At 42.3% G+C, this 17756-nt stretch overlaps 1 protein-coding gene across 4 annotated transcripts in view; it reads right to left on the bottom strand.

The window, feature by feature from the left end:
- matn4 (matrilin 4) overlaps positions 1-17756 on the bottom strand; it is a 29341-nt gene that overhangs the window by 2602 nt on the left and 8983 nt on the right. Inside the window, exons 2-15 of one of the 4 annotated variants that reach the window (XM_080301545.1) lie at positions 13935-14075; positions 11879-12054; positions 11442-11600; positions 10022-10253; positions 8812-8934; positions 7683-7805; positions 6544-6666; positions 4454-4576; positions 4010-4132; positions 3101-3223; positions 1519-1616; positions 1059-1190; positions 552-735; positions 301-453 (exon numbers count right to left, since the gene is read on the bottom strand). In XM_080301545.1, coding sequence (XP_080157671.1) covers positions 301-453; positions 552-735; positions 1059-1190; positions 1519-1616; positions 3101-3223; positions 4010-4132; positions 4454-4576; positions 6544-6666; positions 7683-7805; positions 8812-8934; positions 10022-10253; positions 11442-11600; positions 11879-12054; positions 13935-14007 — 1945 coding nt within the window. In that variant the 5' untranslated portion in view covers positions 14008-14075. The remainder of the gene's footprint in view (positions 1-300; positions 454-551; positions 736-1058; positions 1191-1518; positions 1617-3100; positions 3224-4009; positions 4133-4453; positions 4577-6543; positions 6667-7682; positions 7806-8811; positions 8935-10021; positions 10254-11441; positions 11601-11878; positions 12055-13934; positions 14076-17756) is intronic. The other 3 variants (XM_080301547.1, XM_080301546.1, XM_080301548.1) reach the window with 3 other exon arrangements.

Genomic DNA, 17756 nt, shown 5'->3' with positions numbered 1-17756 from the left:
TTCAGGATGTTTTTCCTGTTTAAAACCAATTTAAGTATTAAAAAAATATTAAAAACTTAAAGAGGATTAAAAACACAGCACTCTCCCAAGGCCAGGATTTAATGCATTGTTTGCAAATTCTTCATCTCTTTAATAAGTCTCATGAGGTTCACATTGGTAGTTTTTTAGGTGATAGAGCTTTTTCACTTCCTGCGGCAGAAAGCAAGCCTCAGAATATGAACCAATAATATGCTGTCAGATTAACTTGTCTGTTTACTTGCTGTTTTACACGCTGCGGTCAGGTCTAGCAGAGCATGTTACCTGGGCAGACATTGAGTTTGAGGTTTTCAGCAATGGTGCTGATGGCGGTGAAGTCAGTGGTGTAATAGAAATGCTTCTCCACAGGCTCAGATGCGATCTCACGGAGCTCATCTTCCACCGCTTTTCCAACACCCACCGCGTACATGGTGATGCCTGCGTACATGCACAGGTGTAGGGTCACATGATAACTGCTGCACTGCTTGATTCAGACACTGAGCTACAGATGCTGTTATTATCATCCTGGGTCTTACCGGCTTCTTTGGCCTTCTTGGCGTACTCGGTGATGTCATCCTGGGAGCGTCCGTCTGTGAAAACCAGCCCGATTCGTGGAATGCTGCGGCTCAGAGGACGAGCGCCTTCTGCCTCAGAGAAGCTGTTTTCCAGCATGTGCTTCAGGGCCAGGCCGGTCATCGTACCTTTCTCCATGTATTCAACCTGAACATGGACAGTAACAACAGTTCGAGTCGTGTAGCTGAGCAGGGCCCAAACATGGTGCAGGTTTCATCTTTTATTCAGGATTTCATTAACTGCAGTTCACTGCTGAGGGTCTGTATGTATATGTAAAATACATGAATCTTTATGTTGACTTTAAGCGTCACACAAGTATTACAATCTCACAATACTGGCGCCACCTGTGTGTCACAGATCAGCGGGATAACTTCTCTCGTTCACTTTACAGCTGGACTTCTTTAGGAAGAAGCAAGAACTGCCCCCTGCTGGCCATTAGCAAGAATGCAGGTTTAAGTTACTTCCACTACCTTCATGACTGCAGCTTTGATCTCATCAGCTGTGTGGTACATGTTGAGGGGAAACTCGGTCCTGACCCGGCTCGAGTACTGAACCAGACCGACTCTGGTACCGTGAGGAGACACGTCCAGAGAGTCGACGACCTGCAGGGACCCAGGTGAGGTGATGAATATTCAGCATTTTATTATTTTAACATTATTTGATAGTTTTTAAGATATCAGACAAAGATGTCAAGAAGTATCACTAGCTAAGATTTAATATGTAAAATATCTTTTTGCTGAATGTCCAGGACATGTTGTTTTAGTTGTTTATTATTTCTGGAGCCAAAACAAGATTTCTTCCTCCTGCAGTAATTCATATTTGATGGCATTGTTTTATTCTGTGACCGTCCTGCATGTGCAGGTATGGACATATGAAATAATACTGCAATTTGGCAGTAAAATACTCAGTGTGTTAGAAAATACTTCCAACCTGGTTAACAAACTTTTTGACAAGCTCAAAGTTTTGAGGGCGGACACTCTTTGAGCCGTCGATCAGAAGCACCAGGTCGATGTTTGCAGACTTGCAGGCTGAAGAAGAACGAGACAAACGAAGGACGGGAGGTTTAATTATTTAATTTATTTCACTGTGAAAAATATGATTAAAGAAATCAAGACATGAAATACTAAACAAACACTGCAACACAAATACCACAGTAAAAACATGTGACATGAGTCAGTGCAGTGGGCAGAGCTGCAGAGTTTACTAGTAACTTTCCAAAAGTGGAGTTACTCAGTTTGTGTGGAGGTAAAGTTATGGAGCTGAATGTATAATCATTGGATTTTACATCGTGTATATATTCTGCTATTAGGGAGACGTATGTTGTTGTCATCACAGTTTATGTCAGTAAGGAAGTTGGATAAATACAAACTGATTAAATAAGAGTGAGCTTCTTCCAGAAAAGCTCAGAAAAGCTGGAGCGATGCTGAAGAGCATTTTTGCTTTATTTTGGGTATTATTTTATTTTTTCTTTTCTTTTTCCAAGGTGAACTTTTGTACTGTTTACGTCATTGAAATAAAATGAACAAAACAAAACAGGGTAAGGAAGCTCAGTTTTACTGAGTTATTATTAATATTTTTAATAATATTATTGTTGTTGTCGTCATAGTGACTAAGGATTGCTCTCAGATGTCTGCAGCAGTTGGAAAGCAGGTTTGGAGCGTAGCTCTTGAAGCGATGATACAGTGGCTTGCAAAAGTATTCGGCCCCCTTGAACTTTTCCACATTTTGTCACATTACAGCCACAAACATGAATCAATGTTATTGGAATTCCAGGTGAAAGACCAACACAAAGTGGTGCACACGTGAGAAGTGGAACCAAAATCATACATGATTCCAAACATTTTTTACAAATAAATAACTGCAAAGTGGGGTGTGCGCAATTATTCAGCCCCCTGAGTCAATACTTTGTAGAACCAGCTTTTGCTGCAGTTACAGCTGCTGTCTCTCTGCCTCAGAATGTGATGTGAAGCTTACTGGCAGGTACGCTGGTATTCGCTCGCCCTCCCAGGAGGAATAAAACAATCCCAACATCTTTGTCCAGCTCGTTTCATCCAGACATAACTGAGCTGTTTTTAACATCAGTTTGAGATCATTGTACATCTTTATTTCCTTTCCTGAGACGTAACCTCTGCTCGGGGCCTGAATGTTTTTTCCTTTCACTGAGAGTCACCTGATCAACGTCCAGCTGCCACTGAAATGCCCTGAATCTTTATCCTCCTCTTTAATACATTTCTTATGCTTTGGCTTAAAATATAGTGAAGCTCAGCAGTGCAGGTTAATAATTTATCTTTGAGCTTTGTTGTCGTAGACTGATTTAATAAAAAGACAGCATTTTTTCTGAAGTTTTTTGAGTCTTTTTCCCCACACCTGCAGCATTTCTGCTGGTTCACACAGGAGCTAGCATCTTAATCCTGAAGCAGCTCTCTCTGCACAGAGTGCTGAGTTTCTTAAACTAACTCAGGGCTGCTGAAACAGGTCAGAGGATTGTGCATTTGCACAGATGATGACTTACTGCCGCAGCTCTTGCCGTCGTCCTGTAGCAGCTGTCCCTCGGGGCAGATGCAGTGATAAGAGCCTGGAGTGCTCACACACTGGTACTCACAGCCGTGCTCCACTGTGTTACACATGTTCATGTCTGACAACAAACAGACAGAAAGCACATATTACACCATAGCAGAGAGAGACACATGCAAAAAACTGTTCACCCGCAAATAATGCACAACAACTAAAGGCTTAGTGAACAGGTGTGGAAGACTTGACCTCGGGGAGGTCAACACTTATCTTTGCTGCTAGATTATGGTGAAAACCACCTCCTCATTAATCCTTCCATATGTTCACCTACACAAACCTTTTGAAGAATTGATGCTGTTCATCGAAAGGCTCGAGTAAGTAAACAGTATGTACTCGAGTATGTAAAAGGAACAAATGCACAAGATTTATAAAACAAACTAAAGCTGACCTATAAGAAACTGTTTTGTTTTCATAATCACTGAAAACTGAATTAAAATGTGATTAATCGAGCAGCCTTCACACACGGTGTCAACCTGGGAATCGACACCACGGCCATTAAGCAGCAGAGCTCCATCAGCCCGTTCCTGCCTGTTTGTTTAATGTAGAGGATGATATTACAAACTAAATGAACATGCCAGTCCTCATTAAAGTGTGCGAAATAACTTTTCTTGGATAATAAGTAGTTCCATAAGAAATGTATCTAGAATTTATATCCATCCATCAATGGAGAGCTGAACTCAGCACCTTTGGTTGGCCTAGCAGAGCGAATCAGCAGCTCAGTGACATCTTTTAGTGCCCCCCCCCCTTTTTTTTTTTTTTTACTGTTTGGAAGCAAACAGTAAAACAAACATTTTTATCGGGTGCACTATGTAATAAACACAAGCAGGGTTTTCATGTGAGATTCACTGACTTGTGCAGGTCTTCTTGTCCTTGTTGAGTTTGAATCCTTTGTTACAGTCACAGGTGAAAACGCCCGGAGCGCTGACACAGATCTGCTCACAGTCGTGCTTTCCCTCAGCACACAGGTCAATGGCTGAGTAACACACACACACACACACACACACACACACACACACACACACACACGTTATTCCCAATTTATAACGTTATAGTGAGTGAATGTGACTCTAAGTGTCTAGTTTTACTCTGCATGTGTTAAATAAAAGTGATGTTTCCAAACAGAGACCCAGATGGACTCAGTTTTCAGTCCTTACTTTAAAGGAGCTGGAAACAACAAGCATTTCATATTAACTCATAGAACGAACAGGAGAAAGAGCAGCCTTTTCTCTGACTGTAGGTGTGTTTCTGCAGGTGCGTGTACACCTGTGTGTATTTGCACGAGGGCTTGACTAACGTGTGCAGGTCTTCTCGTCCTCATTGAGCGTGTATCCTTTGTTGCAGTCGCAGGTGTAGACGCCCGGCGCGCTGATGCAGACTTGTTCACAGTCGTGCTTCCCCTCAGCGCACAGGTCAATGGCTGAACAACACATTGAGTGAAAGTGTGTAATTGTGATTAAGATTTTTTCTTAACATTTATCAGCGTCTGAGCCAAACAAATATACTTCTGACATCTGCTTTGGATTTTGTTCTCAGAGGTTTCCAGTAAGGGCTCAGATCGATGGACTAAATGCCAGATATTAATTTCTGGAAACGGTAGACGTCATGCAATAACCCCAAACTCTGAGATTACAGGATTTATTCAAATATAAGCACGCAATCCCCTTTTATTCATCTGGACTCCTTTAAATGACGTTTGAATCTTTGAATCTAATTTTTAATTGACTGTGAGTCACACTTATCTTATAAACTGTGTATTCAAAGCCGACTGAGAATTACTTAAAAATGTCTCCTTTCTGCTGTGAACTACAGTCACATTGTGTCTTATTCATGCTGTGGAGATGTGTACGGCTTCAGGAGAACAGGAAGTCTTTGCACCCACAAATGGTCTTAATTTTAAAGGTTCCTGATGAAGAGGTGCTCTGCTGCAGCTGTTGATGTTATTGTCTCTGCATCAGTCTGACACCTTACGCGAGGTCCTCAGTAAACGCTTCCTGCCTTCTTTTTTTTTTACCAAAGAACTGGTCCCAAAGCCAAAAGGCTGACACCAGCACTCAACACTTTGGGGCTGAAAGTCAGAACGACTAATGTCAGGAAATTCAAAGAAGCAGGCCACAGATGTAGAAGTTGGCGTTATTTAAATGGGAAGAAAATGAGGACTCCATCAGCCAGTCATTGGTAATTTTCTTGTTGTAGCTCCTTTCATAACCTCTGATGTCAGTCCTTCCAAAGTTGGGCCCAAGGTCCACCAGATTTATTTTTATGTTAAAGAACATGGAAATGCATCAAAAGCAGGAGCTGACAGCACCTCAACGATGGATTCATTCTGCAGGACGATCGGGACTGTGTCAGTGTTTTGTAACAACTTCCTGAGGAGATCCTTCAAGCTCTATTTCTTCTTTAAAACTTTAAATGGCATTTTCTCTTTGCCGTTTCATCCTTTAAGTCAGAATAACTTCAAAGCAGTTTATTAATTTTTATGTTGTTTGTAACTTTGTTCACAAAGGTGACGCATCAGTAACCTTAAAGACACACAACATGCTTCCTGACGAACATGTCGCTGTGAAGCAAGCACTCGTTTCAGGCGTCAGACAGCTCTGAACACGTCACACTTCAGACAGCTTTTTTTCTACTTTTGGATCTATGATGTCACAGAGGGGATATACCTAACACAAAGCTCTGGAGCGAACGCAGCTTGTTTCAGACAGAATATGAAGACCTGCACGGAGGTTCAGTATAAGAAGAGTTATTTTGAACCATGCAAAGCCTCAAAGATAAAGTTATGGAGGTGGAAATAAGCAGAAGAGGGTTTCTTTAACAATCACATGCTACCCCGCTGCTCATGCTAGGAATCGAATGTTTCTGCTTTCTGCCACATTGCTGCTGCAGAAGTGTCCCAAGAACACCAAAAATTGGCATTCTTGGCCTTTGCATGCTCTCTGCTGTACCTGTGCTTATTTTTCCACATTGAAACACTCCTTGAATTATTCCCATATCTTGAGTAATTCTATAAAGTTTGAGTGGGGACTGAAAAAAAGCTACTGCATATTAGTCATGCTGCTTTATTCTTGCACCATCTCTCAGGTCTCGACTCAATTTTTTTTAAGGGATCATTAAAGTGTTTTTCATCATCTTGTGGTGACCTCAAAAATGATAATTTAGTATTGTGGATTTCTTCCAGCGCTCTACATAATGTCATGATTATCTAGTAACCAAATCCAGAGATACATTCGGGAAACGTTAATGTTCTGAATCATGCATTAGCGGTTGGGTCAGGCCGGTTTCAGTGTAAAGAAATCAGAGCCTCACCTCCGTCATAACAGCAGTGGACATCGTGGCTGTGTTATTAACCGGTTATGATTTTTCTTCCATGTTCGCTCTGCTTACCCTGGCAGGTCTTGCTGTCCTCCAGCAGCCTGTATCCCTCGTTACAGCGACAGCGATAGCCATTGAGCACGCTCACACACTCATGATCGCAACTGTGGTTCCCAAACGAACAGTAGTCGATCACTGAGGGGAGGAAAGCAGCGAGGCCATGAGCAGCAGAGAGGACAGCAGCCAAATGTGTGGGTTGCATTTATGTTCCCCTTGTCTCTCAGTAAGTCTCGGCTTTTACCTGCTTTGCTCTGTCCCAAATATGAACCTCATTTGTGAATGACTCTTACTGCAATAAGCTGATATACAAATACAATGAAATGATCATTTCTAACTGTATATCTCCACATGGGTTTGGTACTGCAAGGATTCATACTGTTGACAGGTGAGCCGTGAGGCAGTGATGCTATCGGTGACTGACAGGTGCTCTCCATCTCTTAGTGCATGCCACAAGCATGCAAACACTGAGCTGTAAGTGATTAGCTGAAAAGCTCGTGCTCGCTTTCTGTCCCAGAATTTCAAACCACAACTGACGTGCTGGCTCACTCGCAAAGTTTCTCATACTTAGATGAACAGTCCAGTGAAATGTCTTCTGAAACATTTGAGGCGAGAAAATCAGCAGATTGAGTCTGTGTATGTTAGATAAACAACGACGACTGTCAAAGGTTTTCAGAAGAAACACATCGTACCAGATGTTCCAATTTCCATAAACTAGCTTAAACATCAGCCTCATGCTAACTAGGAGTGTGGGACTCGATGTGCTGGCTTATGAAACACAGCATGACTAGAATGCATTGAAATTAAGGATCTAGTGTAAACATACTGTACTGTTTCAGAATTTATGCTTTCTAACTTGTGCTTTAGAGATTTTCATTTATATGTTTCTCATAAATCAGCCTCGTGTGTGCTGACTGTGTGCAGTTAAGGTGTGTGTACATGTGCGTATGTTACTTCCTGCAGTGTGAGGAAAGTTTCAAAGCAGATCTACAAAAAGATTTAATTGTACAAACTGGAGACGGAGGAACAAAATGCAAACCCTCACTCACCAAGCAGCAGAATCAATGGCAGCAGAACACATTTAAAAGCAAAGCATAAAGGTGAACGATATGAGATGTGTGAATCTGCATGTACATTGTGTGTGTGAGACTAACTTGAGCAGGTCCTCTTGTCATTGTTCAGTTTGTATCCTTTGTTGCAGTCACAGGTGAAGGAGCCCGGCGAGCTGACGCAGAGTTGTTCACAGTTATGTTTTCTCTCAGCGCACAGATCTATGGCTAAACACACACACACACACACACACACACACACACACACACACACACACACACACACACACACACACACACACACACACACACACACACACACACACACACACACGAATGATATTACTTTTTATAAGCACTCTCCAGTGTTTGTTTGATTTTCTGGTTCTAAAACTGACTTTTTCTTTTCTTTTATTCTGTTTTCTTGTCACACATGTGCTAAAGGACAAAGCTTCATATTTTCAAGTTTCCCCTGTAAGTCAAAAAAACTTCCTGAAAATTCTCTGTTTCAGGCAGTTTTTTTTCTACTTTTTAAGATAAGCGAAAATAATTTAAGAAGAACTTTGTTTATCCTGAGGGAAATTCTTTTGTCATACACATGCTCAGTGCTGCAAGAGAGGAACAGAGGAATAAGATATACAATAAGAATACTAGTACATAGTAATATACAGTAGGGTAGTGCAAAATATAATATCAAATAACTCTAACGAAGTAACAATATAATGTCTGGGTGCTGAGAGGACAGCATTGTTGCGAGCACAGAGGACCCGCCTTCTGCTGCTTAACCAATCAGAAAAAAGCTGACATGGTCCCAGATCTGGTGCTGCGTTTTTGTTTCTTGCTAATTTTCTTGTGAGTGTGTTTCGTTGTTTTGGTGTTATTCTGTTGATTTTAGTTTTTGATTATTAACCTGTGTTCCTCTCCCTCCTGTTTCCCATCATTACTCACTCTGTGGGGCCTGAATGTCTCTTTGTGTTTCCCTGAAACTTTTGTGAACTTTGTTCTCAGATTTTGACATTCACCCAATAAAAGAGTTATTTTTTATTGTATTGTCGGCTTATATTAGCCTTTAAGAATAAAGAGCTAAAACAGATAGTTTCAGACAGCTGTAGATCATGCTAATCTCCTCCACTAGAAGACAAAAATAAAAATACAGAGTTCAAAAGGGAAAGACAGTTGTCCTTTTGATTTTGCTGGTAGCTGTTTAGTATAGTGGGAGCAAACTGCAAATTACCTGCGCATGTCTTCCCGTCATCGTTCACAGTGTATCCGGGCAGACAGAGGCAGTGGTAGGATCCAGGAGTGCTCTCACAGATGTGCTCACAGCCGTGGTCTGACTCCAGACACAGATCCACGCCTGTGTCAGATCAGCATTCAGAAAACCAGCTTCAATATATTTAACTTACAGCTTATTATCACAAAATCAAAATCATATTCCCAACGACTTTGTGTTTTTTCTGTAGAAAGGAATTATCGGTGCCCCTGAAGGAAAACTGTGAAATGAAAAGCACTGAGAACCAACACTAATCAAAGAAAAACACTTCATGAGAAAACATCTTCACCAGGACTCGTCTGCAGTCACGACACAATCTCTACAGCTTCATCTGCAAAGCATGATGGGATTAGTGGTTTTAGCCCTGCTGTCACCTCTTAGCTACAGGACTCTTCATTTTCACTGAGAGCTTATTTTATTTCACTGATTTACTTTTTGTATTTATTTTATCCGTCTGCATTTTGCATCTCCCACTGCAGGAGACCAGACTGTTTTTTTTAGCTGTAGTCCAGTGTTGAATAATAGCAGCATGAGGAAATATCGAGCACTTAAGGGATTTGCAGAGGTTGTTATGAAAAAGTATTAGGTTATGTGCGGTCAGAAGGATTTTGTAATTTTTTTTAACTCGAGCTAGACGTTGTGTTTTTAATTACATAAAAAAATCTATGTTGGCCCAGATGAAGCCAATGTCATGAAATTTTAATCGCACAGTTTTATCTGAAGATTTTTGCTGCTCTTAATTTAAGATGACTTTAAATAAAAGTGATCCAGTAATACAAAATCTTTTAGATGGAGATTTTAGAGAAACACAACTTCCAAATCCTTAAAGAGTGGAAAGTTTTTACATTCCAGTAAGATTTTGCACTCACACGAATCTTAAAACTTACTAGTTACACAACTCATCCTGACTGACTCCAGCTCAGGGTAAATGTTTTTTTTTTGCTGATTAAAAGCTGAATTTGTTTTTAAAATGAACTCATAGTTGTCATTCTTCTCAGGTACAATAACATTTTGTTTGGAAATAAAAACATAGTATGCTACATAAGTGGTAACATCTAAATATACTACAGAATATAACACAAGTGTTAGAAATAATAAGACAAATAAAAAGCACCACATATAGTAATAGCAGTTACTTGTATACTTTGTATTTCCTGTCCTGCAGTCTTACCGCAGAGCTTATCCTGGAACTGGATGCCAAACTGGTGAATGAGATCAAAGGACTCAACCAGGAAGACGTGGTCCTCAAAGGGCGGTGACGCCATGGCCCTCAGTGATGTCATATCTGCCCTGGCCACGCCCACAGCATAGATCTCAATGCCTTTTTCTCTCGCCTCAGCGGCCACCTCAGCCACGCGGTCCTGAGGACGTCCGTCTGTCACGATCACGGCCACGTTTGGAACCTGAAGCCATCGGCAGAACCAACCAGAGACAGCTGTTATTGACGTCCCCTCCATCTTTGTTTTCTTAGCCCATAAATTCAGAAACATTTTATTGTTTTAATTTTTTTATTAGATTGACAGACGGATTGGGGCTGCAGCTGCAGTAATGCGGACGCTGCACCGGTCCGTCGTGGTGAAGAGGGAGCTTAGTGTAAAAGCGAAGCTCTCAATTTACCGGTCGATCTACGTCCCTACCCTCACCTATGGCCACGAGCTGTGGGTAGTGACCGAAAGAACGAGATCGCGGATACAAGCGGCAGAAATGAGCTTCGTACGAAGGGTGGCTGGCCTCTCCCTTAGAGATAGGGTGAGAGGTTCGGCCATCTGGGAGGTGCTCAGAGTAGAGCCGCTGCTGCTCCACATCGAAAGGAGCCAGCTGAGGTGGTTCGGGCATCTGACAAGGATGCCCCCTGGGCGCCTCCTGGGTGAGGTGTTCCGGGCATGTCCCACCGGGAGGAGGCCCCGGGGCAGACCCAGGACACGCTGGAGAGATTATATCTCTCGGCTGGCCTGGGAACGCCTTGGTATTCCCCCGGATAAGCTGGAGGAGGTGGCTGGGGAGAGGGAGGTCTGGGCCTCTCTGCTTAGGCTGCTGCCCCCGCGACCCGGCCTCGGATAAAGCGGATGAAGATGGATGGATGGATGGAATTTTTTTTATTATCCCAGCTTCATCAGGTAGAGTTTGGCCAGCCAGGGCCTCAGCTCTTGACTGCTGTCCAATCCACACTGCACTAGACCCTCACAAAGCCTCCAGCATTTCATCTACACTTTTTTTTAAATTCCTTTATGCCTTTTGTGTCCTTGGCATGTCCTCCTAGGAGGCCTAGGACACAATGGAGAGATTATATCTCTTGGCTGACTTGGGAATGCTTTGGTGTCCCCCCCAGAGGACCTGGATGAGGTTTAGACTTAGACTGCTGCCCCCATGACCCTGACAGGAATGTCTGTATGTATGCATAGTTCCACTCAAAGTTCTGCTATAACAAGCTTCTACAAAATAGGTGATGATATTTATTTCTGTGATGATTTAAATACAGATAATTAAAAAAGAAAAGTAAAGATTTAAAATGAAAATGCCTGAAACCACCAGCACAACTAAAGGAAACGGTTACAAAATGGTTCATTGTGTATAAGACATCCAATAAGTACCTTTGGCCTGTCTCCAGCCTCTGGAGTAAAAGCTTCATTCATCATGTATCTGATGGCGAGTCCGGTCATGGTACCCTGAGCGAGGGGGATGATCTGATTGATGGCTTTCACTATGTTGCTCAGCCTGGCGTGAGTCTTCAGAGTGAACTCAGTGCGGACCTGAAAGCAGTGAAGAATTCAAAGATTAAAACATCATCTTAAGACCAGTTAGTGATGAGAAGGGTTAGCTGTCAAGATGGTAAATGGCCTGTATTTGTATAGCACTTTATTTAGTCCCTAAGGACCCCAAAGCGCTTTACACGTTCAGTCATGCACCCATTCACACACACATTCACACACTGGGGATGGCAGCTACATTGTAGCCACCCTGGGGCGCACTGACAGAGATGAAGGACTACAACATGAAAGGAGGTCTGGGTCCTGTCTGGTTACTCTACCTGACTGGAATACTGAACAACTCCCACTCTGGTGGCATTTAGTCCAATATCCAGGGTGTTAATGATGTCAATCATAAACTTCCTCATGGTCTCAAACTCATGTGGCCTAACGCTGCGGGAGCTGTCGATGAGGAAGACTAGATCCACCGGACCAGTCTTACATTTCTGCGCAGGTTCTGGAAGAAAGAAGAAAAGCAGAATCTGTTCAAACTAGATGTTTCAACAATGGTGAAAAAAATTCAAGAAGAAGTCAGCAATCCTCCGACCTCAAAAGCTCCAAATTTAAATTTGGTGAGATCCCATAAAACATGAAACATGGGGATTTTTATTGTGTCGTTACACAAACAAATGCTTCGTTCCTGTTTGAGTGATGTTCACCGCAGTGTCCAGCTCAGGAAGCTGCTGAGCCTTTTTTAAAATATTTTTGTAATCTGTGTTTAATGAATTTCAGTGGGACGCAGTGGACTGTTTCACTTTCAGGAGCCGGAGAAGCAAAGTGTGATTTCAACACATGAAACACAGACGTGGCCTCTGAATGATGGAGGAGACTCACAGGCCCCGAGAAGGTGTCGTGTGTCGTGTGAAAGGATCAGAGCTGTTTTGGTGCTCTGAGGAAAACCTAAACAATTTTACTGTTGTGACTGATCAGTAGGATAAAAGGCTGCTTCTCTCTTACTCGACTTTCTTTTTAAATTGTGTGGATTTTACTCTCTCTCTGAAGCACGACAGCAGCAGCCTTCCTCAAACATCGGTACAGCGTTCACATTATTTACCACCTGAGCGCTGCTTCTCAGTGGCGTCAGCCGCCACAGGACACCTGTTTTTGTCTTTATATTTTTCGGACGCGCTCCCATGTTGTAACATCATCTAGGTTCAAAAACGCTGCCGTCATGAATGAAGTATGAGGTTGGCTTGTGTTTGTGGTGTGGCTTTACGAGTTGGAAAGAAACTGTTTGATTAATGCCCATCCAGAATTTCTTCAGACAAAGTGAAAGTCACAACAGACGAGACTCAGTGTCAGAATAAGCAGACGTGTGGGACCGATGGAATCCATCTTTAGGTTCAAATAGACGTCAACAGTAGCCAATTTTTAACGCCTTATAAACACGTCCACTGCATTGTCTGGTCACATAAATCAAGTCAGCCGCAGATGTAATGTATATGTGTCAGGGATATGTCCTGAAACATTCGTGCCTTTCACAGAAGTCATAATTCACACGCTTGTATAAAGAGTCCTATTCAGTGACCTGCGGTGGCAACATTTACAGGTTATAACTTTTCTAAAAAAGTCCTCAACCCTTCTTTTTACATTTTCTATCTAAATTTGGGTCTTTGCCATTTCTTAGTCCTAATTTGGTCAATTAAATTAAACCGTGACTCCAAAAGTTAAAGATAAAAACAGTTTTGAACTCAATAGAGCCACACGCATGTCACTGTGTGTTCATAGTTAGCTAACATGATCTCAGTCATCACAAACACTTTATATTAGACATTTTAAATTTAAATTATAATGTTTTCCTCCTTTTAGAGGACACATTTACATTTAATATCAAACATGTTGAAAGCTTAAACAACAAAGACTTTAAATGGGTACGTCCCTGTGAGCCAAAAGTTCAACAAGGACACCACCAAGGATTATTTTGAACTGTTCATGCAAAGCTACCCTTAAAGTCAAAAACATCTGGCTCTGGTAAAGGTGTAATTGTTCTGTCAAATGGTTGTTTAAACCATTGTTTACAGTTATAGACTCTCTGCAATCCACTGAAAGCATCTGATTTAAAATCATAGCTTTCTTATTTAGGCTTTGGTTTGTCTTTGTGCCGTGACTCTGTGTTTCTATTGTGATCCAAACCCACTTTAGCTCCTTGTTCTTTTGATCATCTAAATGCCCATCATTAAACATTTATCTCTCATTTTTCCCGACTTCCTTTTCTTTCATTTGTTTTCTTAAAATTAAATTATGCCCTCATTTATATAACCTGTTTAGGAAGAGAAAAATCTTTATTTATTTTTTAAAAGAATTTTTCAGTAATTCTCACAGTATCTGCACACTGACCTGTTTTTGGTCTGGCTGTTGCGAGGACAGCCAGGGTCAACAGGATGAATGCGCTCAGTTGTCTCATCTTCATCCAAATGATATCGATCTAGCAGACGGGTCGCTCGCAGCTGGGCTCAGATAAATTGGAACAGGATCAAACTGTGAAGAAAAGACGAGCAAGATAGTGCCCGCTTTGAGACTCGGTCACATACTGCAATGCTGTCATAAAGCTTTAATGTCTGCAGATGGAAGAGGTTAGGATGGACAGATTAGTCTGCAAGACATCAAACTTGGACACAGGAGATCCCTCTTTCCTTCTTTCCCATGCTGACGATCCTCGAACAGGCACGAGCCTCATCAACCAGCACCGAGCACACAGACCACAGCACATACCTCGATTCTTATCTAATCCTTCAAAGTTATTTGTGTCTAATATGTGTGCCTAAACACACACAAATTAGAAATTACCTCTGGAAGACATTCCTAGATCACATCAGACACACTTAATCATTCTTGAGAGCAACTGAGGTGCTTTGTCCTTTGAGCTTTGTCCTCATTAATACCAAACCTACGATTCAGGCCTGACACATCTGTATGACGACGACTGTGACAGATTTTTGAATGATGTGAATTTAATTGTGAATGGATGTCTAAATTAAAAACCACCTCCAGCTGTGTGGCTCACCATGTTACTTGTATTAGCAGCTGTTGGTCATGTAGATACGTTCTGGATTTTATTACACTATTACTGAATACATACACAACAGGAATGTGCTTTCAGGGGTTCTAATGATGAGAGAGATTATTTCTGAACCACTGCCATGATGCGTACTTGGATGGAGCTTTAAATGGAAGCAGAAGCAACAAAAAAAATCATTGGCATCTTCAGTGTTTTCATTAAGAATACAGTAACTGTCTTATACCTTATATTTTGGAACATATTCTCCACTCACACAACTGAAAAATGTTTAATCTCTTGAAGCTCATCAGAGTGATCTGTAAAGTGTTAATGATGACAATGGCAGTGAAACATTCCAGTCCTGCCCCTTCATAAAGCACTCAGCGTAACACACCTGGATGAGGTGCACAGCAGAACCTGCTAATACAAGGCTGCAGGCAGACACAGAGACCCTAATGTGTCTGCAGGCGAGCAGCAGCAGCAGCAGCAGGGGGATAATGATAAAGTCTGGGACGTGTTTATGTTTGAGGCACTGGGTCAATTCAAACAGGCAGCATGAAAGCCACCTCTCTTTCATTTAGGCCCACAGAGAGGGGTCCTTCGGGGGTTTATCGCTGTCTGACTGGCTGCCAGAGACTGCGGTCATCACTGGCTCAGATCAGAGTAATGAGTCAACAGACGTAGCCGAGCACAAAGGCTCTTTTTTCAGTTTGTGTCTCTGTTTGTCTCGTTGCCTTTCCCTCCGTCTCCTCGCCCACTTTCTCTCGTCTCTTTCACTCTCGTCCACATATTTTCACGAGCGTCTCTGCCGCGAAAGTTCAGCCAAACACTTGGAGCACATTTTTCTTGCTTTTATGTTTTCAAGGTTAGCTGGTGGTTATGTCTTTATCATTTTGTCACTGAGCTGTGCAGAGCGCATCAATCATCATAGCTTCGGCCCCTCGTATTACACAGATCTCGATTCCTTCTACCTTCAAACAAAGATTATCAAAAGCAATGTTATTTTTCTAATTACTGAAAAATATTCAGTCCATTGTTACAAGTGTGTGAATAAAATGAAGGTGGTTGTTATTGAAGTTCAGGGTGTATCAGACTACAGTCAGATTGTTCCCACTTACACAATATTAGATCCAGATCCTGACACGGTGAAATCCTAATCAGGGCCCTGGTAGTAATTTTAGTGAGCGTGACAAATGTGCACTACTCATGTCACATAGTGCAGCCTCTGCTGTGACGTGACTGAGTTCATGTAGGAAAATGTTTCAAGAAAATGTGTTTTTTATGGTTTTTATGTAAGGGGACCTATCATGATATTTTCCACCTCCACATTTCATACTTTATTAGCTTATACTAGGCCTGGGTGGCCCCAGTTTCTCTCCCTTTAAAGGCCCCAGTGCACCCGCTGCACTGGTCGCTTCACCTCCCACCAGTAATGTCACCGCACAGCCGCTTGTTTTTGTGCTCACCCCGACCTCACAGGTCACCGCTGCAGTTTTCTCCTGAACAAGAAGTAACGCCACGTCATGTGACTATATTAGAGATAACTGCTTCGTGTGACATCATACAGATCCAAGAGTAGAACAAACTGTCAGAAACTTTGTGTTTCCAGGAGTCTGAAGCCTGAACTTTGGCTCATGTGTGATTGAAGCATGTAACACTGTAACAGTGCACACCTGCCCACTTTAGGTTCCACTGAAACACCAGAGTTTAAAGATTTTTTAAGGTATGAACTGATTTCAGGGTCTGTAAGTGTGTTCAGTTTAGTTTTGATTAGTTTCAGTTATAGTTTTAGTCATATTTGCAATAATTAAGTGTAACAAAATCCCAGTTTCATCATATCAGTCATTCTCTTCTGCTCATCCTTGGGTATGTTGCTATTCCAGCTACCATACCCTGCACCCTGGACAGGTTGCCAGTCTGTCGCAGGGCTAACACGCAGAGACAGACAACTCACATTCCCACCTATGGGGAACCAATGGGTTCTTTAAAAAGAAAAGGAAAAAGGAAATGAGGGCAGATGAACAACCTTTGGTACCAGGTACCTATAAAAAGATATATCTTGGCCCCAATGAGGCTATGAACTCTTGCAGAACCAGGTGTTCCTAATTTTGGTTCAAGTGAATTACTAAACTTTTTGAAGACAATTGACTCACACAGTTGTGTAGATATCCCGGTCTCCATCCATCCATTATCCTTTTCAGGGTCGCGGGGGGCGCTGGAGCCTATCCCAGCTGTCATAGGGCGAGAGGCGGGGTACACCCTGGACAGGTCGCCAGTCTGTCGCAGGGCTGACACACAGGGACAGACAACCATTCACACTCACATTCACTCGCACATTCACACCTAGTGGCAATTTGGATTATCCAATTCACCTATCCCCACAAACTGCATGTATATCCCAGTCTCAATAAACATATTCGCCAACGCTTCGTCTCGCTTGTGATGTTCCTGCGAACTGACCAACCAGTAGCCATCAGGTCGCCGATTGAAGCACTGCATTAATGTTTTTTGTGGAGTTGTCTCTGGATGCATCACGCTGCCTTGCCTGGAGTTAGCTTCTGTTTCTGGGGATGAGGGTTGGGCGTGCTCCCTGACCTTCAAGGTAAGCTAGATTACCAATCAAAGCAATCCCAAATTAGACTCTGGCACTTTCTCCCGACTTTTGCTGACACGATTTTGCGCGTGGACGAAGCAGCAACACAGACGACTCGACTAACGTACTGCCACCTGCTGGCATAGTGAGACACAGCAAGAAAAAAACCTGGAAACCACCTCATTTTCACGCTAGACTATTGTATGACACGCACACATCAGTGAAAACTAAACACATTTTTGCTATAAATTCAGTTAATTTTAGTTTTGTGAGCACTCATTACAGTTTTAGTTAGTTTTCCTTTTTTGGCAAAGTCTCGTTTTTATTTTTATTTCCATTAACGAAAATGTTTTTTCACTTCAAGTTTTCATTATTTCGTTAGTTTTCGTTACCAATAATAACCTTGCTAGGGAAGGCGTGTGTGTGTGTGTGTGTGTGTGTGTGTGTCTGTCTGTGGTACAGCTTTCTGTACCCACAGGGCAGCAACCAGCCCCCCACCTCCCCTTTTCCTGTCTCCCCCACTAAACAACAATCCACTGGATCCTGCCGCCGCTCAGCGTGTGCGCTG

The sequence above is a fragment of the Astatotilapia calliptera genome, chromosome 5, assembly GCF_964374335.1.
Source record: "Astatotilapia calliptera chromosome 5, fAstCal68.1, whole genome shotgun sequence".
Taxonomy (NCBI): Eukaryota; Metazoa; Chordata; class Actinopteri; order Cichliformes; family Cichlidae; genus Astatotilapia; species Astatotilapia calliptera.
Note: the sequence above shows the minus strand (reverse complement) of the source record. Positions and strands in the feature narration are given on the sequence as shown.